Genomic DNA, 27,417 nt, shown 5'->3' on the forward strand with positions numbered 1-27,417 from the left:
TGAAAATGGTAAATTAAATATGGAAATAGAAAACAGAATCAATTAAGCTGGTATGGTAGGAAGTCAACTGAATAAATTTATATATGGAATAAGAGAGAAATTAGCCAAAACACTAAATTAGCTGTATTCAAGCTAATTTTAACTTATGGAGCTGGGTCAGAAGTAAAACACTTGACCAAAGACTAAAGATCGCAGATATGAAAGTCCTAAGAAAGATTAGAGGCGTGAACAGATGACATCAATGGTAATATGATATTAAAAACGAGGATGTTAGGAAAGAACTTGACATTGTCAGCATCCAGGAATGTGTTAGCAGAGCTAATCTCAGGTGGTATGGTCACTTAAACAGAATTGGAGAGGAAAACCAAGATATAGGATTGATACGGTAAAAAGTGCCTTATTAAATCTGATAATGTTGGAGTCTTGACAGGTAACAGGCTGATTTGGAGGAAAACTGTAGATAGGAAGTTAACAATGATGTAATTTTGCATGTGGTACTATCACATCCTGTACACCCCTATCAGGAATTTGATGAAAAAATTTGCAGACTGACTGTCGCTTGGAAATATCGAAAAAATTAGGTATAAAATATATGTAGACACTAGTCTATTTCATCACTTACTACCATAAATTATGTACACAAACACTAGAGACCATACATGGCCATTTGCACTCGAGAGAAATGTAAATTAGCTTATTAATTAGCATAAAATAACTTACTTAAATAATGAGCCAATAGGCTTCATTTCGGCGATATAAACATTTAATTTAATTAATTTAAATTATTTAAATTTAACTCGCAGCAAAGAACTTATATGTTCTTTTAAGTATTAATTTGGTCTAGCTACTCACTGATGAAGCCTCAATAAAGGCTGAAACCGGTCTGGGTAAACACCTCCCACCATAATGTAATAACAGCATACATTTCCTAGGAAATGTGTTTTACATTATGGAAAATACCACGAATAGCGATCAGAACTTTATGACCTTTGCTGCGAGTTGCCCAAGTTTGTACTATGTACTTGGACTACTTGCATTAGCTCACGCTAGTAGTCGCCGATACTTTTATAGTTGATTTTAATATATTCGGCATGAAACTCTCTGATTCCAATCTTTGAGGTTTCTTATTTGGTTTTAAAACAATGTGGGATTTAATATCCCCTTAATATAAATAATAGCATAAAATAATTTTTATAACGATTCATTCAGCTAGGCCATCATATTGCTGTTACTTCATTATCAATGCATGGATTGTTATACTTGTAAAGAAATATTTTTGATGTCGTGTTAGTAATATGTATAACATCTACAGTGTGTTGTATATATTAAGATTATAGTGATAGTTACTGACAGACAGACGATGTAAACCTACCGTATCGATACAGTACTGTAAACGTATTTTCACTTCCTTATGATTTTCTTTTCTCTAGCTTACTTTATTGTAAGAATATAGTATATAATACATTACATACATGCTATACAAAATGTGTTAATCGACTGTATGTTATCGGTAAGGCTTCTGGTCAACAATAGGCTATTTTAGTAAAGTTTTTGGGGAGTCAAAATAAGTTAAGTGGATTGGCATCCCTAACCCCTCATATTATTCAAGGGTCAGCTGTGTGTGTATATATATATATCAACCTTTCATGCGAACTGGTGGTGATATAATTAATATATATATTTACTGTGATCACAGATGCTAGAACCCTAGCTGGCAGATTGCCAAGAAGAGTCAATTTGTGTTAAAGGATAGAAAGGAATCGCGTGCTGTACAAGTAAAATAGTTATTTTAAGAACTAGAAAAACTAATTTTCCAATGCAAAATAATAATCACTGATTACCCATGTGCAGAAGGGTCTCACAACTGTAGTTGGACAGTATATATATGTTCATTAGATCACCACCAGTTTGTGTGAAAAGTTGATTTAAAAAAATTATAAAATATATGCTTGTCACCAAAATGAGAAAGCTGTTTTCTAATGCATGAATCCATAAGGGATGATAAATCTTTCACACAGTGAATAAAATCCACTGCTGAAAATACTTATTGTCCTTAGATCTCATTTTTTTTTACTACCTATTTGGAAAGATGGAGAAGGAAACTTTGCTGCTCCTTAATAAGGAGCAGCAAATAATTAATATCTTAAGGATACCATCAAACTCATTCGTTTTTTGTTTTTTTTAATTTACAGAAAGAAGAATTTGGGAAAATTCACTGGAATTATCAAGTCATCAAAAAGGGGTGCATGCAAAGGAAAGAAAATGAAATTAAATACTGAAAGAAGAAAACGGCTCTAAACCAGTTTTTTGAAAATGATTTGTTTGTATATTTTTAATGTATAATAAACTAGCTATTTAATCCTTGTTGCTTACTTAAACATACTTTTAAATTTCTTCTTTTTGTCAAGGACAAAGTTAAAATTTTGGGTGCTATAAACTGATGGTTCATGTAAAGGATTGTAAACCTTTCGACACACTATATCAAAAGATTTAGTTTTATAATAAACTTTTATTTTTCATGGATGGGATTTCAGTTGAGAATTGCTTTATTAATTTCGGAAGAACTGAAAAAAGTATAAAATCCTTCGAACAGACACCATTGTAGATATCTTCATATTTGAGTTGGTTTATTGTGAAAAACTTTCTCTTTATCCCACTGATTCTAGCTTTTGCTGCCTAGCCATTTCATATATCTCAAAGAGCTGTGGAAAATATTACACTGTTTCTGGCACTTTTAATTGAGGAAAATAGATGGTTTTTGTGACTTGCAATAAGTTAGCATTACCAGTTAATGTTAATTATTCAGTATATTTTTATGTGTGAATAGCTAACATATCACCTTTTTGGAGGTCCTCAACTGAATTTGGCATTACACTTCAGTTAAAATGTCCTTTTATTTCAGAGAAAGATATCTCTTATAAATCAACAATTTTTGTTTTATTGCCATGATTTCAACATGCTCCAAAAACATTAGTACAGATGTAATTTTTCTACTGCATTGTGTACGAATGTCTTATAGTCCACAAAAACTATGAGTTTTCGTGTTTTTTTGTTAGGTAAATGCCCATGAAATGAGATTTGTATGTAAATAATATAATTTTGTTTTTATATGGCTGGTGGGTTCACAATTTAAAATGAAAAGTCTTGAAATAAATAAAGTTCTCTCTTTATTCAGCTTTCGTTATAACAGGGGCAGTCATTCAATGATTATACTGTACATAGTAGATACTGTGAGGCAGCTCTATAATTTACTTAGGAAATCTAAGTTTGATTTTTTAATAACATTTTGTGGTAAAATCATCCTATAAAGAAAGTAATGTTTGAATTATTCAAAAGTTGAACATATTTCACCTTAAGAATAAAGTTTTTAATAGAAGTGCTAAATTTTGGGTCAACCTCAAAAAAAATTAATTACATATGTATATACTACATTAACTAAATCACTAATGCCTTTCTTTTGACTAGAATAGTATAGAAGGAAAAATTCTCACAAATATCTGCTGCATTAATCCCCTTTTGTGTTGAGAGAACTTTGGGATCATATTTGTTGCTGGGTACCTAGAGATGCCTTTCCATAGTAAAGAGCTTTTCCACGTTATTATAGCACATCAACTATGGAAAGTTTTAATCATATCTAGGATTCATCAAAGGTAACTCAAATATGATCCCACAAAATGTTACCCTTGGTCGCTCTGCTGCTAGTACTTTTCAACGCACTAACCTATTTCAGGTATAAACCTGTCGCTATCTTGCATTTTGCAATGCCCAAAGTACTTATTAAATAAAACATTTCTGAAATCAAAAGAATGGCATCTGGTAAAATTTGGGGACTAGCTAGTTATGATTCAAAGAAAATCCTCATATTTCAAAAATAACTTTTTAGCACCTCCAGTTACAGAAAACTGATAAGGAAATTTAAGTTATAATAAGAAATGGATTTTGGTGTAACATATGGAGGAAATGGGTTTTCATAATAAGCAAAAACAAGTGGCAATTTCACTTTTATAACATAAGCTATGACTGTTTAAAGGGACAATACACATTTGCACTACAAACAGAAAAATTTGATGACTAGGAGCAGAGAAGAGGTAACGGTGAGAAACTGTGCAGCTTAATGAACAAAACAGGTATGTTCAGATATAGCCTAAAATTCTAGATGACAAATCATTAAACATGATAAAGTGATGATAGTGCTTGTATGTAGGAAACATAGCATCTTTCTTATGAATCATCTAATAATTCCTGCATCATGTCACATTCTGACCAGCTAACTGACAAAGCTGGTACATTTATCTTCTCTGAACTACGACTTGACAGTGACTTTCCCTTCTTTCTCTTTGGTCGTAAAGGTTTTCCAATAACATTCATCCTTGGACTTGACTTGGATTCCATTTCCTAAAAATAGAAGGGGAAAAAAAAAATATATATATATATATATGTGCTATAATTATATAAGTGGCATCTCACCGTATATCACAAAATATACTAATCCCATACTTAAGATTCATTACATGTGCTAGCCAGATTTTAGTGTTCTAACATCTTTATCACGTCTTTACAATAATCACTAAGCTTTGGTAGAAAAAGCAAGAAATCTTAATATCTTGCATGATGGAAGAAGGGCTAGAAATATTGATTTAAGCATGATTTATGTTTCCCATTGAAATATTAAATTTTGTCATATGAACTGCCTATACCTGATAAAAGACAGATAGGCATCTTGTAATGGATTAGCTGACATAACTGTAGCTCTGTTTCCCTTAATCCAACATAACCATTTCATCTTGAAAAAATTTATTGCATTATATAATGAGGTCTGATCTGATATGAACATCTGTTTTAAAATCCTTCAGGTAGATGGGGACAATTTTTTTTTTTTTTCCCACATTACATGTATAATTATGTAGTTTGAACCTATACCACAAACAGTGCTTGTGTATATGCAAGTTACACCAGAGAAAAAGCAAGAATATCTCTAGTTTCTTGGTAGAAAAGTTGGCTTCAATAAGTGTGCTAGCAGCTACCTTTGTTAATACTTTCAGTGAGAAACCAAGAAAGTCAACTCATTCCAAGAGAAAATTTTCTTAAAAGAAATAAAATAAGATTTTGTTTTGGCATGGTTGTCACCACACTCTTTAAGCCTGAATCATTTGAGCACTGCAGTATGGGGCCCAAAGGATTCATATCTGTCATCCATGCATTTATCATCATCTCGGGCAACTCCAAGGAGTTGACAGACTCATCGAGGGAGGCCCTAACATCATATCAAGAACAAACTATTCGACATTCATACAGTATCTATCATACCTCGCCTTGAACTCATTCACCACTCTCCAAGTAAAACACCTAGTCCTCCCACCACCAGTCCTATTCTCAAAAATATCTTCTGGATTAATCTTAGAGAAATCATTCAGCAATTTGAATGTCTCAATCATATCACCCCTTTTCCACCTATCAACCAATTTTTGCAACCCACAAATCTTCAACCTGTTCTCATAAGGTTCATTCCATAGACTTGCTATCATCTTGGTCACTCGTCTCTGGATCCTCTCCACCTCCTCCCCATATCTGGACACAGTAGTCTACATGGGATCTTATCAAGGCTCGATACAGAGGAACAATAACTTGTTTGTCTCTGCTTGTTAAAGTGATTTGATGAGCTGATTTAGCCACTTCTGCGATGTGCCCCCTATACTTCAACTCCCTCCACCAACACTCCCAAATCCCTGGCCTCATATGGTTCCACCAATGTGATATACTGCTGCTAATCTTTTCACACCAAAATGCATAACCTTACACTTTGCCACATTAAATTGACATCCATTCTCCTTAGCCCAGTCCTCCAAACTATCCAAATCATCTTGCAAAATTTTGACATCCTGTGCACTCACTATTGCTCTACCCAACTTTGCATCATCAGCAAACAAGTGAACACCTCTCAGATTCTTTCCTATATCGTTAATGAACAAATTGAAAAGTAGCGGTCCAAGAACAGAACCCTGCAGCACGCCACTAGTCACAAGCCATCTTTTGGACTCTACTCCTGAATAAACCACTCTTTGATATCTCTCCATCAACCACCCTCCTATCCATCTCACCAACCCTAAATCCATCCCCATATGCTGCAGTTTACTGATTAGAATTCCATGGGATATCTTGTCAAAGGCCTTAGCTAGATCCAGTTCAGCCGTCACTGTGTTATAAAACATGAGCAAGTTACTGAGGCATCTACCCTTCACAAAACCATGTTGTCCCCCATACTATATCCCATTTTCATCTATCTAATCCTGTATTCTTCTCTTGACTAATTTCTCCAAGACCTTGACACTGATTCCTGATATGCTAATCGGTCGGTAATTTACAACAGCAGTCTTGGAACTTCCTTTATGCAGTGGATATGATAAATACTACATGAAAAATTTACAGTATTACTTCCTAAGGACAATTTTCCTCCATATTAGTTTTATATGTCTGGACTGACCAAAATTGTCGAAGTCTTAACTATATCAATGTGTGAAAAGAAGGGGAATGGATGGGGGGGGGGGGGTGAGAAGTATTGTACATGAAAGCCGATAAGGATGATATGAAAATAATAACAGTTTAATATTCTCAATCCTGAAATAACTGCAATGTACTTTTACCATCCTACCTATCACCAGTCGGCTGCATGATGCGAGTTTGCGTTAATGCTATCCCGTTTTAATTATTTTCTTATTTCCAATTTAGTTGTGTTATTTATGACTTATTAGACATGGATGGATTTACAAGTGTTTATAATGTTTAAAGTATCAATAATTTAACAGATTGATTTCGAGGAAAACTGTAGATAGGAAGTAAATTTTTCATGTAGTACTATCATATCCTGTTATGCCTCCTCCTGTTTACCTCTTGAGGATATATATATATATATATGTATATATCAGGAATTTGATGATGATGAGTATCAATAATTGGAATAACAAATATGAATAATTTCAAATTTTTTAAAATCTTTTGAAATCAACGATCTACATCGTTTTTAAAAATAATGCAATGATTACAAATTTAGTCATTGAACTTTTAAGTACTTCACTAATCTTTTTTCCATTCTGTTTTAGCTCTGATCACATCACACAATCCTGAATGTTAACAATATCAAGTTCCTTTCTAATATTTTTGTATTTAAAATGTATTTACTTCTAACCCTGCTCTCACATCCATAAGTGGTTTGAAAATTGTCTTGTACAGTATGTTTAGTGTTTTGACTATTTCTCTCATATTCACTTGTCATTCCGATGTCAACTCTTTATTTACCAATGTACCACTAATAGACACTCTTGATTTGATAAAGTCTAAATTTCCATCTGATATCTTTGGATTATTCACTATGTATGCAGGTTACTTTACATGAAGAGGAAAAATCTACAAACAGATTAATGGTATTGCTATGGGTCCCCCTGTTCCCACATTAGCAAACTTTTACACGGAACACTTTGAAAACAAAATACTTACCACAGCTACATCCAAGTCCCTAGTGTGGTTACACTTTATTCATGATGTGTTTGCCATTTGGCCATGGACAAGACACTCTGAATGCTTTTGTCACCTACCTAACCAGCTAAAACTTCACAGTAGAAAAAGAATCTAATAACTGTTTATCTTTTTTTGACACATTAGTCACCTGACTTTCAGATGGATCACTATATTTTTCCATTTACAGAAAGATATCCAAATAAACAATCACATAACCATCCAGCCCAACAATATGGTATTTTAAAAGCACTTACACATAGAGCCACCTGTTCAAATGATACAGCTCTGTCCACAGAACTCTAATATTTGCACCATACTTTCTTGCCCAATGACTACAATTCCTACAACATACACTAGTGGCCAAAATTGTGGAAACCTTTTCGAAAAAGTCTATTTTTGAGATTTGATGGCTCATAACACCACTTTTTTTTTTTTTTTTTTGGTGTAATACCATAAAATTATATATCAATGGAAAGATAATTTAATCAAGAGTGTAATGCAACAAAGTTTGTTGCATCACAACAGGAAGTGATGATAGAAGAATTGAGAGACTGTGCCTAAGTGACAGAAGAAAATCATCTGGTTGTATACAAGATGAAATGGCATAATACAATGTGAAGTTGAGTGCAAGGACTGTTCGACATAGACTGCAGGAATTTGGTCTAAATGCTAGAATTCTATGAAAAAAGCCATTTTTATCTCTCAAACAAAGGTTGAAAAGATTAAACTGGGCTAAAACCCATGTTAACTGGACAACAGAACAATGGGACAGTGTTATTTTATGCCATCACTACCAACATCTCCCTGTTTGGTAGTGATGGCATAAAATACGTAAGGAGAAGAATTGGAAAAGATTTGCATCCTAATTGCATTACACTTACCGTGAAACACCCACTTAGTGTTATGATCTGGGGTTGTATGACATCAAAAGGTGTGGGCAGAATTTGCGTGATTAATGGGAATATAAATGCCCCAAAATACATAAATGAAATACTTGATCCCAAACTGAAGCCTTCCGCACATGATCTTTTCCAAGATAATGAAGCACTTATATTTCAACAGGATTCAGCTCCATGTCATGTTGCTGCTGTGTACAAAAAGTGGTTTCAAGATAATCATATTCCACTGCTGGAATGGCCTGGGAATAGCTCAGACCTTAACCTAATCGAAAATCTATGGAGCCGACTAAAGAAACTTGTTAGTCAGAAGCAACCCTCCAATAAAACCCAATTGATATAAGCAATAATTCGATCTTGGTTTTACATTATAACAGCTGCAGAATTAAAAAACTTGGTTCACTCCATGGGAAGGCGTTGTAAGGTTGTAATTAATATTAAAGGTTATCCAATTAAGTATTAACTCACATTGTGAGAATTTTTGTATATCTCATTTTTTCTGTGTTTCACTTTTCTTCTTTATAACTGCTGTTCTAATAAAAAAAATCCATCATAAAAGTTATTGCATTACATTCTTGATTAAATTATCTTTCCATTGATATATAATTTTATGGTATTACGCCAAAAAAATTGGTGTTATGAGCCATCAAACCTCAAAAATACACTTTTTCCAAAAGGTTTCTGCGATTTTGGCCACTAGCGTAGATAAAATACTACATAGTCCCATTACTTCTCTCTCTCTTCTAATACACAGGAACATTAGAAAAGATAGCCAAAGTACCAATGAAACATGTCCTTTGCACCACATTCCATTCAAACCAAATGTTAAATTAGCAATCTTTATCTGCACTCTCTAGCATAACCTGGAATGTATGAAGTTCCCTGTGACTTGGTCTACTATGAAGCCATTACAGATTCGAAAGATTATTTTTTGAGTCAGCCATGGCTATGAAGAATTCTCCTAACTTGAACAAATATGGTTGTATTAATTTGCCAAAAATTTGGGAGACTGTCATCTTAAGAGCAACTCCCACACAGCTGTAATATATATATATATATATATATATATTTATTTACAACATTAGAAGGCACCAAAGTAGGACTTAGATCTTTTGTCTGCTACAATTGTATTGTTTCACTTACTCACTGTTACACACTGATGATGCTGATTTGAAATTCAGTAAAATATAAGCCAGTTAATAAAACATCTTTTTTATAAAATAGTTCGTTTGGTGTTATTAATACTGTTCAAATAAGTCATGAATAAGCTTCAACACCTAAGCTTATCTGTTAGAGGTTCCTCGTGTTATCTTTGTTTTATTATCTCTTTCCATATTTGCCATCTTTAATTTTTATTTATTTTTTTTTCTTATAAAAGGTATCTACATAGTAGAAAAAACTTGTTCTACAAGTTGTCCATTCATGATACAGCAGATATTTTTGCATAAAGAAAAGCTGTGATTAACTTATCCAATTTTGATATTAGGTTTAATGCTACTTTCCTTCATATACATTAATAAGAGTGGAGATAGTTTGGCATAAGACAAGTGTGCATACTATCTTCTTTCTTTCTTAATTGTTAATGTAAAATATAAAAATTGACATTGATCAATAAATACACACACATAATTTAAATATAACATCCCATTTTGACCAATTAATTGTAGTGTTTGAATAGCTTCAGAACCTTGTCGCCTTTTCCAGTTTTTTAAATACAGATCCTTGTTATGCTCCCATGATTTATGTGAAAATCATGGGAGCTTGTTAAATTTCTCTTCCAGTCAAATAATTCCAGCTGCCTTTCTCAACTTCTACATGTTCATTCCAGATTGCATTCCTCTTGAATATTTCCCACTATAGTTCTGTCACCATTGCCTGAGTGTTAGTACATCTACCCTCCAACTAATAGGCTACTAGTTTGCATCCCACTGTGGGCGTCTTTAGACGGGATATGAATTTCACTGCCCAGTGTAAGCCCCCTCAGGATTAAATCCAAATGAAGGTAAGGATGACTGTACTTGGTACAGGTCTTGACTTAGCTGGTATATAATTTGGAGAAATATTGAAGAAAGAACCAATAACTGAGCATGGAAATATTTATCCAATAGCCAAAAAATATGAACTACGAATTTCAAAGGAAATGAAAATAAAAAGAACAAAAACTTATATACACAGTAAGCAGTGCATGCTGGCCTTGTGGTTTTATGAAATGATGTATTAAGAGGTGTTATTAAGGGGAAGTAATTTCTTTTGTTTAACTGTCACAAGGATGAGAGCAAATGGATCTTTTTGGTGTTTGTGGGAAAATTGGATAGTTCTTATCACTTCAGATTTAGAACAACATAATTTGGTTTCATTTTCTTGGAAATCAATAATGATGACTTGTCTCAGGAATGTTTGGATTGAAAGTGCAACAGAAAAGCCCTGGATAAATATATTCCTAGACCAGCAGAAAACTGGGCATCACAGAATCCTATATAAAAATAAATTAACAGCCTATTTTTCTACCCATTGCAGGAGTTTTGGTTCTACTACTCCCATGGTGACCCAGTCCATATTGGGAGAAGACAATCACAAACATCCATGCCTATGCAGGATTTGGATACACTAACCACTCGGCCAACCAGGCTACTATAAAACTGATTAATCACAGAAACGTCCTGGAGCATCCTTTATGCAATGGAACTATTTTCCCCCTCTTTCCACCCCTTCAGAGCTGAGACATAGATTAAACAATATGGTCATGGGCCCACTATTGATTTCAAACCAACTTCCAGCTGTTTCTCTTGTTGTTCTTACAAAATCAGGAGGATAGGAATTGGAGGAAATTGTTGCTGAGATCCTGGCAAAGTTTTCTTCTAAAGTGTCTCCAATAGCTTTCATTTCAGCAATAATACATCCATTATGTTCCAAGGCAGACAAATAGCATGTTCTATAGCTATCTTTCAGATTTTATCCCATACAGTTTTTGCACTAGTTGTTTGATTAATTGATGATGTAAATTTAATCCAGGATTGTTTTTTATTCTGATATCTCACATAACGTGCTTTGCCCCAAGAACATTTAAACGTGATTAAGTTTATTGTAGTAGGATATTAATGAAATATATCTAATGTTCTATTTTGATCTTTTTTGGCACTCTCAGTTCTACCAAGGCTTTGGATGGAGTGAAAATTGGAATGATTTTTTTGGGAATTGCTGTGGTGGCTTCATGGACAATACAATCTGTGACATACTTCACTGTTTTATTAATGGGTGTTTAGCTGACTGCTTCAGTATTAAAATTTTCAAGGTGAGAAAATGTACTCCAGTCAGCCTCCTCCATTTTCCACATGGGCATCGTGTAGGAGGACATGGTTCCTGTGAAGATGTGCTAATAACAGGAAAATTATCGCTTCCATATATGTTTTCTTCAACATCCCATGTGAGCAGTGGGAAAATGGCAGGGGAGCAGATTGTAAGATTGCCTGCAGAATAAGAGCGGGTAGGTATATGGAAGATGGCATTTGCTCCATTATTAAAGGGAGAAGTCACGGTTATTGAGCATTTGCTCAATGATACAACCTGATCTATTCGTGCTGGTGCTACCCAACACAGTGTTATGTCCATTAAATTTACCCATTAGTAGTATGAGCTGAGGTAGTTGCAATATGAGATCATTAAGTTCCGTCTCATTTAATTCATAACATGGTTGTAAATATATTAAGCATACTATGATAAGAAACCCCACAGATAGGCAAATCACAACTGCTTCCATAGCAGTATTAAACTGTACATGATAGAAGGAAGTGTAACTACCCACAAGGAGAGTGACATTCCTGAAGATTAGGTCTTCACTGTGTTTTAAATATGTTTCCTGCAGACAAAAAGAAAAAGGTTTGTGTTTCTGCAGCAGGAGCTTGATATTTTGAAGAAACCAAGACAATTCCATTGTAAAAATTTTCCTATGGTTTAGGCTTCACAAACCTCTGATTTCCAGGAAGTTGAGGACTTATCTTTGTCGGGTTTATACTAATCATTAGATTTTGGGAAGTACGTATGACCAATTTGCCATCTCTTCCTCTGGAAAAATATACAATATATCAATTGTATGTCTCAGAATCACTAGGTAATTTTAAGTTATTTTCAGTGGATACCGAAGTATCCATTATTTCTACAGAAGGATCTGGTGGTTTGTCTTTAAGTGATAACCTTCTCATGATTTTTTTTTTACAAGTGAGTTCTCATTGAATGAAACCATTTTCAGAGTGGGACTGTACATTGTGCAATTGATACACTTAACAGAGAAACAGTCACAATTGTAAAGTTCAGATATGGTGGAATAGACATGCGAGTTTGAGTTGCTGTCGACATTTTCTTAACTGTTACCTTCTCAGCATAAGATCTCAGAGTGCAGTGGTGGCTAACTTCCTTTTTACATCCTGATATGATGTAATCTGTTCTGTTTTTATCATCTTTCCATTTTGACATGCACAGAGTATGCCGGATGAAGTCACTGACAGTTTACATATTTTGCTTTCTTGGCAGAGCAAGAATGAATATCATGTTCTTTATTACCACATCGGTTGCAGAGTCATGACGTACAGTTTGGGGATGTCTGTATTTCTGGCATTCGAAGCAACTTCGTGTATTTGGGATGTACAATCAAACAGGACACTTGAGATACCCTGCTTTAACATATCTTGGATGTTTTTGGTTGGAACCTGGTGACCATCCGTTTGCCTCATACCTGTCACCCCCTGATGTTATCTTCTCATCAGAAACATCTATGAGATCCCATTTTGAGATCACTCCTCTTCAGGAATAGTGTTTTATAGGGTGCAACTGTTCTGGTTGATATGTTGTTTCTACGAGGATATTGCAAAAACATATTTCTTAACTCTTTTGGGAGACCCTGACAGCCCTTTTGAAAAAAGAAGGGTGACATTTTTACTATTGGCTTTTCACCTGTTGCATGAATGATTATAAAAACTGCTGACCATGGGGAAGGAGACTTACTGCAACACTCTTGACCCTTGCTGGCAAGCCCACTAGCTGATTTTTGCTGTTATCTGGGCCATCCAGGATCACCATTTTCTTACTGCAGCAGAGGCCAGGGTTGTGTGAGACTACCTGGATCCCCCCTCCCCTTTTCTGGATGTCTACCAGTTGCACCACATAGAAAGATGGTGGCAAGATGCTGGTCCCAGTAATGGTAGTCTGGAAGACAGAATATGAAAAAAGACAACAAAATACAGGGGGGGGAAGCAAAGAAAAAGAATGAAAAGGGTCCTTGGCATCACTGGGAGGTCCCCTCCACTACAAACAGGTACTTCACATGGAGGCAATAAATCAAAAAGTGTTAATGATTTTATTTTATAATGACAATTGTCTGTACTTGATTTGCAGATTAGATATGTATACCTTTACAACTGGTAATTAATTCTATTTAACTTAATAAAATTATAAATAACAAAACTTACAACATTAACTACTTTTGCAAGTGATGGAAAATCAGCTTCAGATTCTAATGTATAATTACATTCGATACTGCCTTCTTCCTGGCATAAGTCTGAATCACTGAAATGGTGAAAAGATTTAGCTTTTAAAGTTAATCATACTGTGTTTAAGAAATTTCAGTTACTTTAGAGGTCTAAAACTTTAGGATGATGTACAATTCCATTTTACTTTTGTTAAACACCATAATTTCTAGATATGATATACGAAAGAAAATTTTGAATGAAAAATTATGGATCACGCCACCAAATTATGACCATTCCAAATTTGAGACCCCTGGTTTGTATTATAAATTGCACATATGTATGCACTTTCTAAATAAATTTAAAAAAATAACCTGTATACATTTATTTAATTTGGTAAAATATATATTTGAAAGAAAGACAAAAACTATTTACATATTAATAGAATATGTTAAGAGAACTTCTTTTTATATATATATATATATATATATATATATATATATGCAATAGAAAAGAGGCCTACATGATGACATATATGAGCTGACTGCAAAAAAGCATCACCGATGAAATAAAAAATCGGAGATGGATTGGACACGTACTAAGAAAGGACAATAGAGAGATTTCTAAAGTGGCTTTGACTTAGATCCCAGGAGGAAAACAAAAAAGGGGAAGGCCTAAATTAACTTGGCAGAGAATGACAAAGCTGGAGAGAGCCAAACAGGTGGCTCAGAACAGAAGTATCTGGAAGAAATGAATCTTGCCCTTACATGCCATGAGGCACAAGGAGGATAAATTAAAAAGTAAATAAAAAAGGAGGCAAATGATAACTGAATGACAAAGAAGATATATTTTTTTGGTAACATTACAATTCAAGATCAGTTAGCTATCTTTCAGCTACATGAAATGTACTGTCATCAGCAATCCAGAAAAGGATACCAGTTAGGTTCTACTCTTTGATGAATCTGGCTAGTTCTTGTTTCTTTGTGATGCTTCAGATGATACTAATGAAAGTTCATTGGAATTTCCAGAAGGTAATTCTGATTTCCTGAGGTGTGGCCTTGATATCTCCACATCTGAATTACAGTGCTCAGGTCTAGTCACCTGGATTTATTGGGTATGAGGAAGTAGCTGAGAAGATCTATATTTATATCTATACTTGTAACTTCATTTGGAAAGACCGTATAAAGAGATAGAGAGTACAACAATGCGCTCTCCCCTCCTCTAGCAAATTTCTATATGGAGCATTTTGAAAGTCTGCACCGTTAGCCGAATGGCTATGCGCTTCGCAACGATATGCCTGGGTTCAATTCCTGTCGCTGACATGAGGAGCTTAAGATCTTTCTCAGACATAGCCAGTCTTGGACATGGATTGCAGGGTTTTTCTCCCCACTTTAAGTGGGGTTTTTCATCCTGCAAGCAGGCAAACCAGCCTTGAGAACTCAATGCTTCTACAGACATAGGATATACCAGGAGGCATAGGGCTAACCACCTGATCCTTGTGTATGGTTGCAGTTAAATGAACAGAAAACCCTCGACACCGCAAGGTAAAAAGAGGAAAAAAGGAAGAAGCATTGTGAAACATATGCTTCTTGATATGCTTTTCTCAAACCTTCTACTGGTTAAGATATATTGATGATGTGTTCTCTATTTTGCTGCATGGCTCAGACTCATTTGCTCTTGCCTCTTCCACTTCAACAGCCAATATCCCAGAATCCAGTTCACTATATAAAAAGAAAATAACAGCCTGTTTTTTTGTAGATACTTAAATCACGCATCTTACCAATGACAAACTTTCTCAATTTACACAAAACCCACTGACACAAGTAGGTTCATGCAGAAACTTTTCCCATCATTCTCTCTCTCAACCATGCAGTGTTATTAGAACAGAGCTCAATCACATTCCAACCAGGCTTCTCTCACAGTGGAAATCTCCTTTATTCACCAGACCTTTGTGTCTGGCTACAATGCCAAAAAAGATTAATAAGTTAGTTGTTCCTTCCATCCCATCAACATGCAGCTCAGAATAATGTTATTACTATTCCCTATATCTGGGGCACATTTTGGCTTTTTTTTGCCTTATATTCTGGTAAAAGGAAGCATAGGGCTAACCACCTTATGCTTGAGTTACGGTCACGAAGTCCAAGAACAGTTGGAAGGTCATAAGTGCTTAAGTGCAGAACCACTGGTGATGATATTCTGGCAAAAAATTAGTCAGAATTCCAAAGAAATATAATCTCCGTACTACTTTCAAACCTCTTTTTAACACGTTCGCTGCCACGCTCCTCGGGCATAGTTTGTTCCTGCATGCCAAGCGCTTTCGCATCTTCAAAGTCACTATAAGTAATCTCGTATCACCCCCCACCTATAGATTACATGCGTTGTCGACTGTGTTTATTGTGTCTAGTTTCTAAAAACCTTCAGTTTCGCCATGACCAGTAAAAGAAAACTTATTGATAGAGAATTAGAAGCTTACGCTAATATGAGCGATGATGAATTTAATGAATTTATCATCGCAAATGGAAGGATAAAAGGGAAGTTCTTTCCATTTCAAATATACACAAATTTGAAATGGTTGAAGCGAAAAATCGGAATGGTAAAATTCAATTAAAACCAAATATCGTTAGGGACTATAATTTGGGTATGTCAGGCATCGATCTTTCTGATCAAATGCTTTGTTACTATTCCACTTTATGAAAGCCAATTAGATGGCCAAAGAAATTGGCAATACGCATTTTTGATATATACATTCAAAATGCGCATAAATTTTATAATATAATTACTAGAAATGCAATGACTGTGTTAAAATTGAGAGATCAATTTATCTCAGTTTTTGTTGGAATGGATGAGCTTACAGCATCACAGAATATCAGCAAGATTCGGGATCTTCGTTATTTGGAAATTTTACCACCTACAGAAAAAAGAATCGCCCGACAATGCCATGCCGAGTATGTACACGAAACACGTTATATTATTGTCCTGTTTGCCAGGAAAACCCACCATTATGCATGGAAAATTGTTTTAAAGCGTATCACTTGTAATTTGAATAAATTGGTTTTTATTTTATTGATTTCATTTTATTATTTTTATTAGTTTTAATTTGATTTACAAATTACGGGTTAACTCGTGCTTGGCATAGGAAGTCGGTAATCGACATATGAGTATATTCGTAGTTGGCTTCTGAGGCACATATATAATATACTATATTTTAGCTGAAATTATTTCCCTTCTACCAAGCCCCCAGACATGTTCTCCTCTTTATTCCCAAGCGAAGGGTCCAAATTAAGGTACTTATACTAAGGGATAAGTCGTGCTTGGTATAGGTGGTCAGAAATCGACATACGAATATATTCGTAGTTGGCTTGTGAGGCTCATATACCAACTACGAGTATACTGTAGTTGTCAGCGAATGTGTTAAGCTGGCTGCCCTTATCCACTCTCTTAAGTATCCATTCCTTTCCCCTCTCTGTTCCATGTTCCATAAGGATCATGTTCTTACAACACTTATCATATTATGGTCAAACGGGAAGACACTGGTCATTATCTGCCTTGGAGAAATACATCTGCTGCCACAACTATAGCCATGCTATGGACTTTGCACCAAATCTGGTGGGGGAAAAAACTACTTCTTCACCATAGAAAATACAAACTTAGAAACTTTTTTTTTTTAGAATTAACAATGCATTTAAAGAACCAGCCTAATCTAAATAAATTTCGTATTGATAAACTTCCCAAGATTTGGGAAACATTAATTCTATCTTCTCGTGGTAAATACCCCCCCCCCCCACACACACACACAAAAAATTATATATATACTAGAGGGCTCTGATGCCTACAGCACCCAACCCCACGGGTTCTGGACTGGTAGGCCAGTTCTCCTTGAATTCTGATGACTCGAATTTTGAAAACTCAAAAGGGGGTTCCCTTTCGAGGGTTCTGTTATTGAACTTCAGCTATTTAATTTGTTCGTTAATGATATAGGAAAGTATCTGAGAGGAAGTGTTCAGTTATTTGCTGTTATGTTGCAAAGTTGGGTACAGCAATAGTGAACACATCGAATGATTTGGATAGATTGGCAGACTGGGCTAAGGAGAATGGATGTCAAATCCATGTGGCAAAGTGTTAAGGTTATGTATTTTAGGGTGAAAAGATTATCAGCAGTATACATTAATGGAACCATATTCCAGGAAATTGAGGAAGCCAGAGACTTGGGAGTATTAGTGGACTCAGAGTTAAAGTTTCGGGGGGGGGGGGGGGGGGTACACATAGCAAAAGTGGCTAAAGCAGCTCATCAGATCACTTGGTTACTGAAGAATACTTTGACGAGCAGAGACAAGCAGGTTATTATTCCTCTTTATCGAGCCTTGATAAGACCCCCATCTTTACTGTGCGCAGATCTGGGTGCCAGGGTTTCTTGGTAATGGGGAGGAGGTAAAGAGGATCCAGAGGCAAGTGACCAAGATGGTAACTGCTCTATGGAATGAACCTTACGAAAACAGGTTCAACATTTGTGGGTTTCAGAAACTGGTTGATAGATGGAAAAGGTGATATTATAATATGATTGAGACATTCAAATTACTGAGAGGTTTTTACAAGATTAATTCAGAGGAAATTTTCAGAACAGATGTGGTGATGGAGAACTAGGGCTATCCATGGAGCAAGAGTGTAGTTAGCAAGGGTGTTAGAACTAGTTTTTTACTTGGAGAGTGGTGAATGAGTGAAATAAGCTGCCAAAGTCTGTTGTGGGTGCCATGACTGTGAATGAGTTCAAAGCAAGGTATGATAGATACTGTGCAAATGCTGAATAGTTCTTGACATGATGTTCAGGGCCTCCCTCAATGAGTCTAAAGACTCCTTGGAATAGCTCGTAATAAAAATAATAAAACATATACATGATAAGATAATATATATATATATGTTGAGCCCATGCATGAGAGATTGGTTGATCAACCTATAGTACATTAGTACCATGTATGGGTAGTGGGTTGGAAAAGGAGAAACTTGTTTACATTTGATTAAATGACTGTATATTGTATTCCTTGGGAAACACAACAGCCCCCCCCCCCCCTGCCTGTTGTGTTCCACAATACAGCAGTTGCAGGGATGAAAGAAAAGGAAAAGAAACTTGTTCTGTTTGTTTCAAGGTGCACTGTGAAGGGATGTTGAGCAGCAGCTGCACGTGTTCCAACGAACTTAGTACTGAGTGGGGGGAATTATTGATGTTATTTCAGATGAGCATTTCCCATGGAAATATTTGTAGAATATACATATTGCAGAAACCAAACATCTGTGTGAAAGTGAGGGTAGTGACTTCGTAAGAGCTAGGTCATTAATAACTCTAATTGCTCTCCTCTGTATTGAGTTAAGCATTTTGAGAGAGCTTTTAGGTGCCCCCCCCCCCCATACGTCAGAGCAGTATTCAATAGCTGCCAGATTTGTGATTTGTATATCTTCTATCTAGATATGATAGTACTGAGTTAACAAGGAGGGCGATGATAGCAAATGATTTCATGTGCAGGCTATGTAGAAGATATGGATATGAGTTTTTAGATGTGTGGGGTGTGTTGATGGCAGAAAAGATTTGTATAAGAACTGACCTGCACTTGAATTCATTTGGCATCAGAAACCTGGAGAAATTACTTCTTGGTATGAGACCCAATGCAGAGAGTCAGGGAAACTAGATCATCAAGGGAGGAATGGGAAAAATGTGTGTGAAAGTTCATATACAAATGTGATAACGATATGAATGCCTTTGAACATGGTTATGTATGTGGCAAAAGGAGTGGAAAAATATGCTTTGGGTGGATCTCTTAAGTATGTCTGGAGAGAGAAAAGAGAAAATTCTAGAACAAGATCAAACAGATTGCATATCTAATTATAAGAATAGGCTAGGTCATAATTTATTATGTCTATACACCAACTCCAGAAGCATTAGAAACAAAGGGTTGAGTTTGTTGCTTTATTGAATAGGATGTGCCCTAAGAGTGTTGGCATTAGTGAAACTTGGCTATCAGGATCAGACATGATAAGTATGATCGAGTGTAACAGATATAATATTTTTAGGAATGACAGAAGAGATACGAGAGGAGGAGGAGAAGTGCTACTAATGATACCAAATGACTTAAGTCCAGTTAGGGTAGAAACACAAGAAAACAATGATGGTAACAATGTCCCATGTAGCAGTGAGTTTGAGTCTATCTGGTGTGAAGTGGAGGTTAACAGAATGAAATATATGGTGGGGTGTTGCTACAGACCTAGCGGCTCAGTTGTAGGGGATGAAGAAATGCATCGCTAATTTAGCCTTATGGGTACCAAGCGGATGATCATTATGAGCGACTTTAATTTTCCAAACATTGATTGGGTAGAAGAGAAATCTCATGATAAGAAAGAGCAGGAATTTATTGAATTGTTACGAGACAACTTTCTCAAGCAGCATGTGAAAGAAGGAATTCGAGGTCAAAGAGTGTTGGATTTTCTCATAGCGTCAGATGGAATCTCTGTCAAGAATATGGCTATTTTACCACCAATTGGTGACAGTGATCATGCTGTTCTTTCTTGGGAAGTTTTATTGGTGCTCCGATTAAACAGGCTACATGCTGAACTACAAAGCTGGAGATCACGATCAACTTAAGAATACTATCTTTGGTCCCATGGTATCAGTTATTGAATGGAAAAAATGTCAGCAATGTATGGGAATCTTTGAAAAAGTGCTTGAATGAGGTATCTCAATGTATCCCTAGTTTTTGAAGAATAAATAGGTTGGGAGTGAAATAGATGTGCAGCCTTATTAAGCAAGAGATCCACAAGAAGAAGATGATGTGGAAAGAATATCGTGAGAATAAGAGTGAGAGTCGTTATGAAATATATAAAGCTCAAAGTAACGAGTATTGTGAGGAAAGCTAAAACGGAGTATGAAAAGAAATTGGCCATGCAAGCTAAAGGAAATCCAAAAAAATTTTATCCTTATGCCGCAAGCAAAAGAAAGAATGAATGTGGAAGAATAACTTTATTGAATGCAGATGGTACACGAGTGTCGGAAGCTAAGGAGATTTTTCAGTTAATGAGTGCTCACTTTGCTAAGATATATGAACCAGGTGTATGGTGCACAGTGATACTGTTACGTTGGATGAAGAGTTAGAGCTTCATGAAAATGAGGTTGAAGAGCTCTTGCATAACCTGGGTAAGAATTTGTCAATAGGGACAGATGGAATATCAGCTCGTTTGCTAAAGGAATGTTCAGCTGAATTGGCTAGGCCTTTCACACATTTGTATAACTTGAGTCTCAGCTCAGGAATGTATGATAGTTCCATTGCACAAGGGTGGTTGCAAAAACTGATATGTCTAACTACCGACCTATTAGTATCTCTGGTGTGGTAGTGAAGATTTTAGACAAGCTGGTAAGAACTTGCATACAGAAATGGGTAGACGAGCATTCTATACTCTGCAGGGAACAGCATGGATTTACTAAAGGAAGGTCATGTTTTAGCAATTTGCTCATATTTTATAACTATGTTATGGCCGGGTTGGATAAAGGGAATGGATACACTATGATAATGTTGGATTTTTCTAAAGCATTTGATAGGATACCACACGACAGGCTGTTGTGTAAACTGGAGAATATGGGATTAGTATATAATTATTGACTTGGATCAGGGGATGGTTGACAGACAGATATCAAAAAGTGGTATACAGTGGGTATGAATCTGCAGATTTAAAGTAGCCAGTGGTGTACCTCAGAGTTCAGTCCTTGGGCCATTATTGTTCAATCTACACATTAATGTACAGATTGAACTATATTTCAAGCAAGGTCTATCATCAGATTTGCAATTGTTTGCTGATGATGCGAATATAGGCAGGGCAATCAGGGATGCTACTGATATTCAGCAATTACAAAATGATTTGAATAGATTGGAAACCTTGGCAAACGAAAATGGCTGTCAGTTTAACGTTAGTAAGTGTAAAGTTAAGCACTTTACGTGATTAGAGTCCGAGCAGCATATTATATTAGCAGGGTTATGCTACAAGAAACTGAAGAGGCAAGGGATCTTGGTGAATAAGAATTTAAAGTTCAAAGGTCACATAGCAAAAGTTTGAAATACAACTCAGAGGATAATTGCTATATTAAAGCGAACCTTGACATGTAAGGATAAGGAAGTAATTTTTTTTGCGGAATGCCATAGTATGGCTTTCCGCAATCACATAAAATCTTGTATACTCCTGGAAAATGAGTATACAAGATTATCCAAAACTTCGTTCATTACTTAGCAAACATAAACAGAAGCATCTTCCTACTCAGTTTCCAGGAATATACAAGATTTTATGTGATTGCGGAAAGCCATACTATGGACAGACTGCTAAGTCCATCCTTCTACGTTTGGATGAACACCGTAGAGATATCTCCTATAACAGGACTAGAGCTAGCGCTCTCTCTAGCCACGTTCTCTTTTCAGCTAACTCAGACGAAGGCCGCCAGCACATTGTAAACTGGACTCAAACTGCTAACATCTATGTGTGCTACGATGAACTCGAAAGAAAGATTGTTGAATCTAGGGAAATTTCTCTAGATTCCTCTCATATCAACAGCAGCCTGAGTTACAATCTCTCTGACGCACACGTTGCTTCTGTTCAGTACTGGCGCACTCGCGACAGCGCGTAGTATTCGTTTGTTTGGAACTCATTTTTTTCAAACACGCTACTGTTTTTTTATACTTGTTCTGTTAGTACAATTTTAAGTCTCTGTAATTTTTTATATACTTCTTTGAATGTGATACCTGAGGATGTTCATGTAACGAAACTAGTAGTATTTTTTTTTTTTTTTTTTTTATAAATATATCTTGTCATCTTTTCTCTCGGTAACAGTCATTAAACCTTTATATATATATATATATATATATATATATATATATATATATATATACAGGGCAGTTCAAAATTCCATATACAAACTTTAAGGGGAGGTAGAGAACATCAAAATCAACAATATTCACATAGGAAAGCATGATGGGAAATGCCACTGGAAGGTACTAACAGGGACACAAAGATACAGAAATAACACAAGGCAGTAAGTAGTGTAAAAAACTTTATTAGGCATAACTGAACAGTTCAATAGTAGTCGGATACATAATATGGTTTCACATCAGGTGTTCAAAGTTACAACCATTAGCAGTAATGCATGCCTGACACCAACGATGCATTGATTGCCGTACATTTTTGAAAATATCTTTAGTTTCCCGGATACTAGCAGCGCCGATGGCAATTCTTGCCATGAGATCGATGTCAGAGGCAACAGGCGTTTTGTACACCATGGCTTTAAGGGTCCAGCATAGAAAGAAATCAATGCTCGATAAATCAGGTGAGTGTGGGGGCCATGCGAAAGGTCCACCACGCCCAATCCATCGAGCCCCAATGGACCTGTCCAAATACTGACCCACAGAAATGCCAAAATGGGCTGGAGCCCCGTCATGTTGGAACCACATCTGCCGATGCACAGTTATTGGAACATTGTTCGGTAAATCAGGCAGAACTTCTTCCAGAAAGGTCCGATACTTCTGGGAATCCAGTCAAGGTGGTAACAGATATGGGCCGACTAAACAGTCAGCGACGATACCTGTCCATACATTAATGGCAAAGCATGTGATCGCACATGCATGTGGGTTCTCATGGGCCCACACATGAGCACTGTGGTGATTGAAGACCCCTTTGCAGGTAAATGAAGCTTCATCCATGAACAAAACACTGCAAGTTGGAAAATCCGGGTCTATGGTACTTTTTTGCAGAAACCACTGTGCAAATTGCACACGTTGAAGATTAATCTTCGACCATCAGTAACTGGTCCCATTGCAGATGAAATGGATGCAAGGACTCAGAGTGCAAAAACGTGCAATACACTGGATCGAGATACTCCTATAGCAGAGGCAACAGCACATGTGCTTGTCTCTGGATTATTGTCCATCACATGCAACACCTCCTCTTTCATGGCGGGATTTCGCGTCAATCGTGGCTGCCCACTATGATGCCTGCGATCCCTGAATGATCCATAGTCACACAAATTCTGATGCAAATGCGCAAACATTTGGTGATGCGGTACACATCTGTTTGGGTACCTTTCGCGATATATTTGTACAGCGGCTCATCCGTTACTGTCAGCTAACCCATAAACGAGGTGCGTGTCAGCCATCTCAGCGTTTGTAAAACAACGAAAGTTTGAATGAGGAATCCCCCAATTGCTCACCTGGATTGCTGGCGAACAACGCTCCCTATCACTTTCGGGTGGTGTTTCCGGTCATGCTTTCCTACGTGAATATGGTTGATTTTGATGTTCTCTACCTCCCCTCAAAGTTTGTACGTGGAATTTTGAACCACCCTGTGTGTGCGTGTGTGTGTGTATATACACACACAGACAGCAAGATTGTGTTTTATATATCAAAATACAATAAAATATAAAGGTTAAATTAGTTTGGGTAATAGCTTTGTACTGTTTATGAAGTTGTTGATTATTTGTCTTTACAATCCCATCATGGCATCTGAAACACCTGCGTAATGATAGCACGTAACTCTCTAACACCATTTATCTATTTTTCTGATACTTCTCCCATCAGACACCTCTTGGCCATTTCCCAAAGACTAGATTAAAGAGAAATAAAGATGTACTGAAAGAACTAAATACCAATGGTATTCTTCTCTTACAGTTTTTTGTGCTATGACTTTTCGAAATAATTTTCTTGTCATAACCATTTTAATTGTATACAACCCGTTTTCAAGTTAAGACTGCATAATGCTAGCCTGCTCAAGTTGGAAGAAAGTGGCTACTTTGGTTTATGGACAAATTAGCTGACGTTATTCACCAGATAATTTGTAAAGTCCAATCGTCCTCGGAACCAGTTCTCCCCCTAAATCATAGAAAGTCTTCTATAGTCATTCCCGACTTCAATATTTTGGAGAAAAAGAAATATGCGTGTGTGTGTTGTGTGTGTGTACATAAGATATCAATTTTTGGAAACATTCAACATTCATTTGGAAACCCCTAACTTTTGTACTAATATTTATTGTTGCATAAAAATAAGTACACAGATTTAAACCAAGCAGCTAATCTAAAATCTAGCATCTTCTATCCAAAAACTGAATCTTTCAAAAATCATCATGATGAATTTCCTGATATGTACATCCAAAGGATGTTCAGGTTACTATGAAAGCACTACACGATTAAGTCATCATCATCAAATTCCTGCCATGTACCCTCAAGGGATGTACAGGATATGACAGTACTACATGAAAAAATTACATCATTACTAACTTCCTATCTACAATTTTCCTCCAAATTAGTCTGTTACTTGTCAAGACTCCAACATTGTCAGATCTTATATTTCTATCGTCTAAGGCACTTTGTACTGTATCAATCCACCTATATCTTGGTCTTCCTCTGGGTCGTTTTCCTGCCAACCTGGCAGAGAACACTTGTTTTGCTAATCTTTCCTCTCCCATTCTATTTAAGTGACCATACCACCTGAGATTAGCTCTGCTAATGCATTCCTGGATGCTGACAATGTCAAGTTCTTTTCTAATATCCTCATTTTTAATATGATATTGCCATTGATGCTATCTGTTCACGCCTCTAATCTTTCTCAGGACTCTCATATCTGCGGTCTCTAGTCTTTGGTCAAGTGTTTTACTTCTGACCAAGCTCTCAGATCCATAAGTTAAAACTGGTTTGAACACTGTCTTGTATACAGCTAATTTAGTGTTCCGACTTATTTCTCTCTTATTCCATGTGAATTTATTCAATTGACCTCCCACCACACCAGCTTTGCTGATTCTGTTGTCTATTTCTATATTCAATTTACCATCTTCAGTAAAAATTGTGCCTAAGTAGCTGAAATGTTTTACTTGTTCCACAGGTTCTCCATTCACAACACAGTTGACATTTTCAATGATTCTACCAATTTTCATTGTCTTTTTATTGCTGACCTTCATAGCATATCTATTACAACAGCTATTCAATTTAGTCAGAGAATCTTACAGACTTGTAGTGGATTTATTTAGAAGTATAACATCATCCGCATAAAGCAAAGAGCTGACATTAACATCTCCAATTTTGATATCAAGTTTAATACCACTTTTCTTCATAATGTGATCCATATAGATAATGAATAACAGAGGGGATAATGTACATCCTTGTCTCACACCAGATTTAACATTAAACCATCTTCCTGTACTTCCTTCAATTCTAACTGCTGACTTACAACTCAAATAAACACTAAGTATTGCTTGATATAATGCCCCATTGACACCATATAACTGCAGCGTATTGAATAGTTTCTCTCTTGGCAGCTTATCATATGCCTTTTCCAATCGACAAAGCTTAAATACAGATCTTTGTTATATTCCCATGCTTTCTCGACTATTTGTCGTAAAGTGAAGATCTGATCCTGACAGCCTCTGTTTGGCCTGAATCCAGCTTGTTCTTCACCAAGCTTTTCTTCCACAATTCTTCTCAACTGTTTCTCAACTATACTTGCATAGATCTTGCCAGGAACACTCGGTAGGGAAATACCTCTGTAATTCTCACATTCAGTTTTATTTCCCTTTTTATATATGGGTACTATGAGAGCTCTACTCCAATCATCGGGAATTCGTCCCTCTGTCCAGGCTTTCTGAACTATGCAGTGCAGCTACTGTAAGACTTTTATACCACCATACTTCAGCATTTCTGGTCAAATATCATCTACTCCTGCTGCCTTTTTCTACTTCAAGTATGGATATGTATTCCTGACTGCATGCCTGGTCAGTGTTTTTTATCACTGTGCTGTCATCACTGCTCGTTTCATTTAGCAGTTTTTCAAAGTAATTACTCCATACTTCAAGGATATCTTTTTCTCCTGTTTTCATGTCACCTTTATCATCTCTAACTCCTTTTACAGCACTCTTTCCTCCATTCCTAAGTTTCTTCAACAACCTCCAGAATATTTTGCCACCTTCTTGATATTTATTTTCTATATTCTTGCCAAAGTCCTCCCATGACTTTTGTTTAGCTAGTTTTACACACTGTTTAGCTTTCTTACATTTGTCTCTGTATTCTGTAAGAGTAAAAGCTGACTTATTTGCCAGGAACTTTTGATATGCTTTCTTCTTTTCCTTCACTGCCTCTTTAACTTCCTGTGTCCACCAGGGAGTTCTGATTTTTTTATCCTTGCACACAACCTCACCACATGCCTCTCTGGCAGAATCAATCAATGTTTTCTTCAGAGTTTGCCATTGAATCTCCAAGGTTTTGTTCCTGTTCTCAAACTCTTTCATTTTTTCTCTTCCCTTTGAAACCAGTCTGGTTTCAACCTTTATTGAGGTCTCATCAGTGAGTAGGTAGACCTAGTTAATACCAAGTTTGTAGCGAACAGAACTTACATACCCTACTATGAGAATTGCCAAGAAGGTGTCCTACCAAATTACTAATTATACAGGGTGTCCCAGAATTCACGCAAGAAGTAATTTTGATAGAAAACACAGGTTTTTAATTAAAAATTGTAATTTCTTATTGATTCATAAAGTATACAGTATAG

General features: G+C 36.1%; 2 protein-coding genes across 4 annotated transcripts in view; one reads left to right on the forward strand and one right to left on the reverse strand.

Annotated features, from left to right (window-relative positions):
• LOC150106189 (RRP12-like protein) overlaps positions 1-2,438 on the forward strand; it is a 582,235-nt gene extending 579,797 nt beyond the window's left edge. The window contains exon 35 of one of the 2 annotated variants that reach the window (XM_090392222.1): positions 2,193-2,438. In XM_090392222.1, coding sequence (XP_090248348.1) covers positions 2,193-2,298 — 106 coding nt within the window. In that variant the 3' untranslated portion in view covers positions 2,299-2,438. The remainder of the gene's footprint in view (positions 1-2,192) is intronic. The other variant, XM_090392221.1, reaches the window with a different exon arrangement.
• A 712-nt stretch (positions 2,439-3,150) lies between these two features.
• The window catches only part of LOC150106190 (uncharacterized), a 303,918-nt gene continuing 279,651 nt past the window's right edge, over positions 3,151-27,417 (reverse strand). For both annotated transcript variants that reach the window (XM_090393027.1, XM_090393028.1), the window contains 2 exons: positions 13,871-13,967; positions 3,151-4,395 (listed from right to left, as the gene is read on the reverse strand). In XM_090393027.1, the coding sequence (XP_090249153.1) occupies positions 4,222-4,395; positions 13,871-13,967 (271 nt within the window). In that variant the 3' untranslated portion in view covers positions 3,151-4,221. The remainder of the gene's footprint in view (positions 4,396-13,870; positions 13,968-27,417) is intronic.

This window comes from Typopeltis vanoorti, chromosome 5 (genome assembly GCF_054136105.1).
Source record: "Typopeltis vanoorti isolate ZY-2024b chromosome 5, IOZ_Tvanoo_1.0, whole genome shotgun sequence".
Classification (NCBI taxonomy): Eukaryota; Metazoa; Arthropoda; class Arachnida; order Uropygi; family Thelyphonidae; genus Typopeltis; species Typopeltis vanoorti.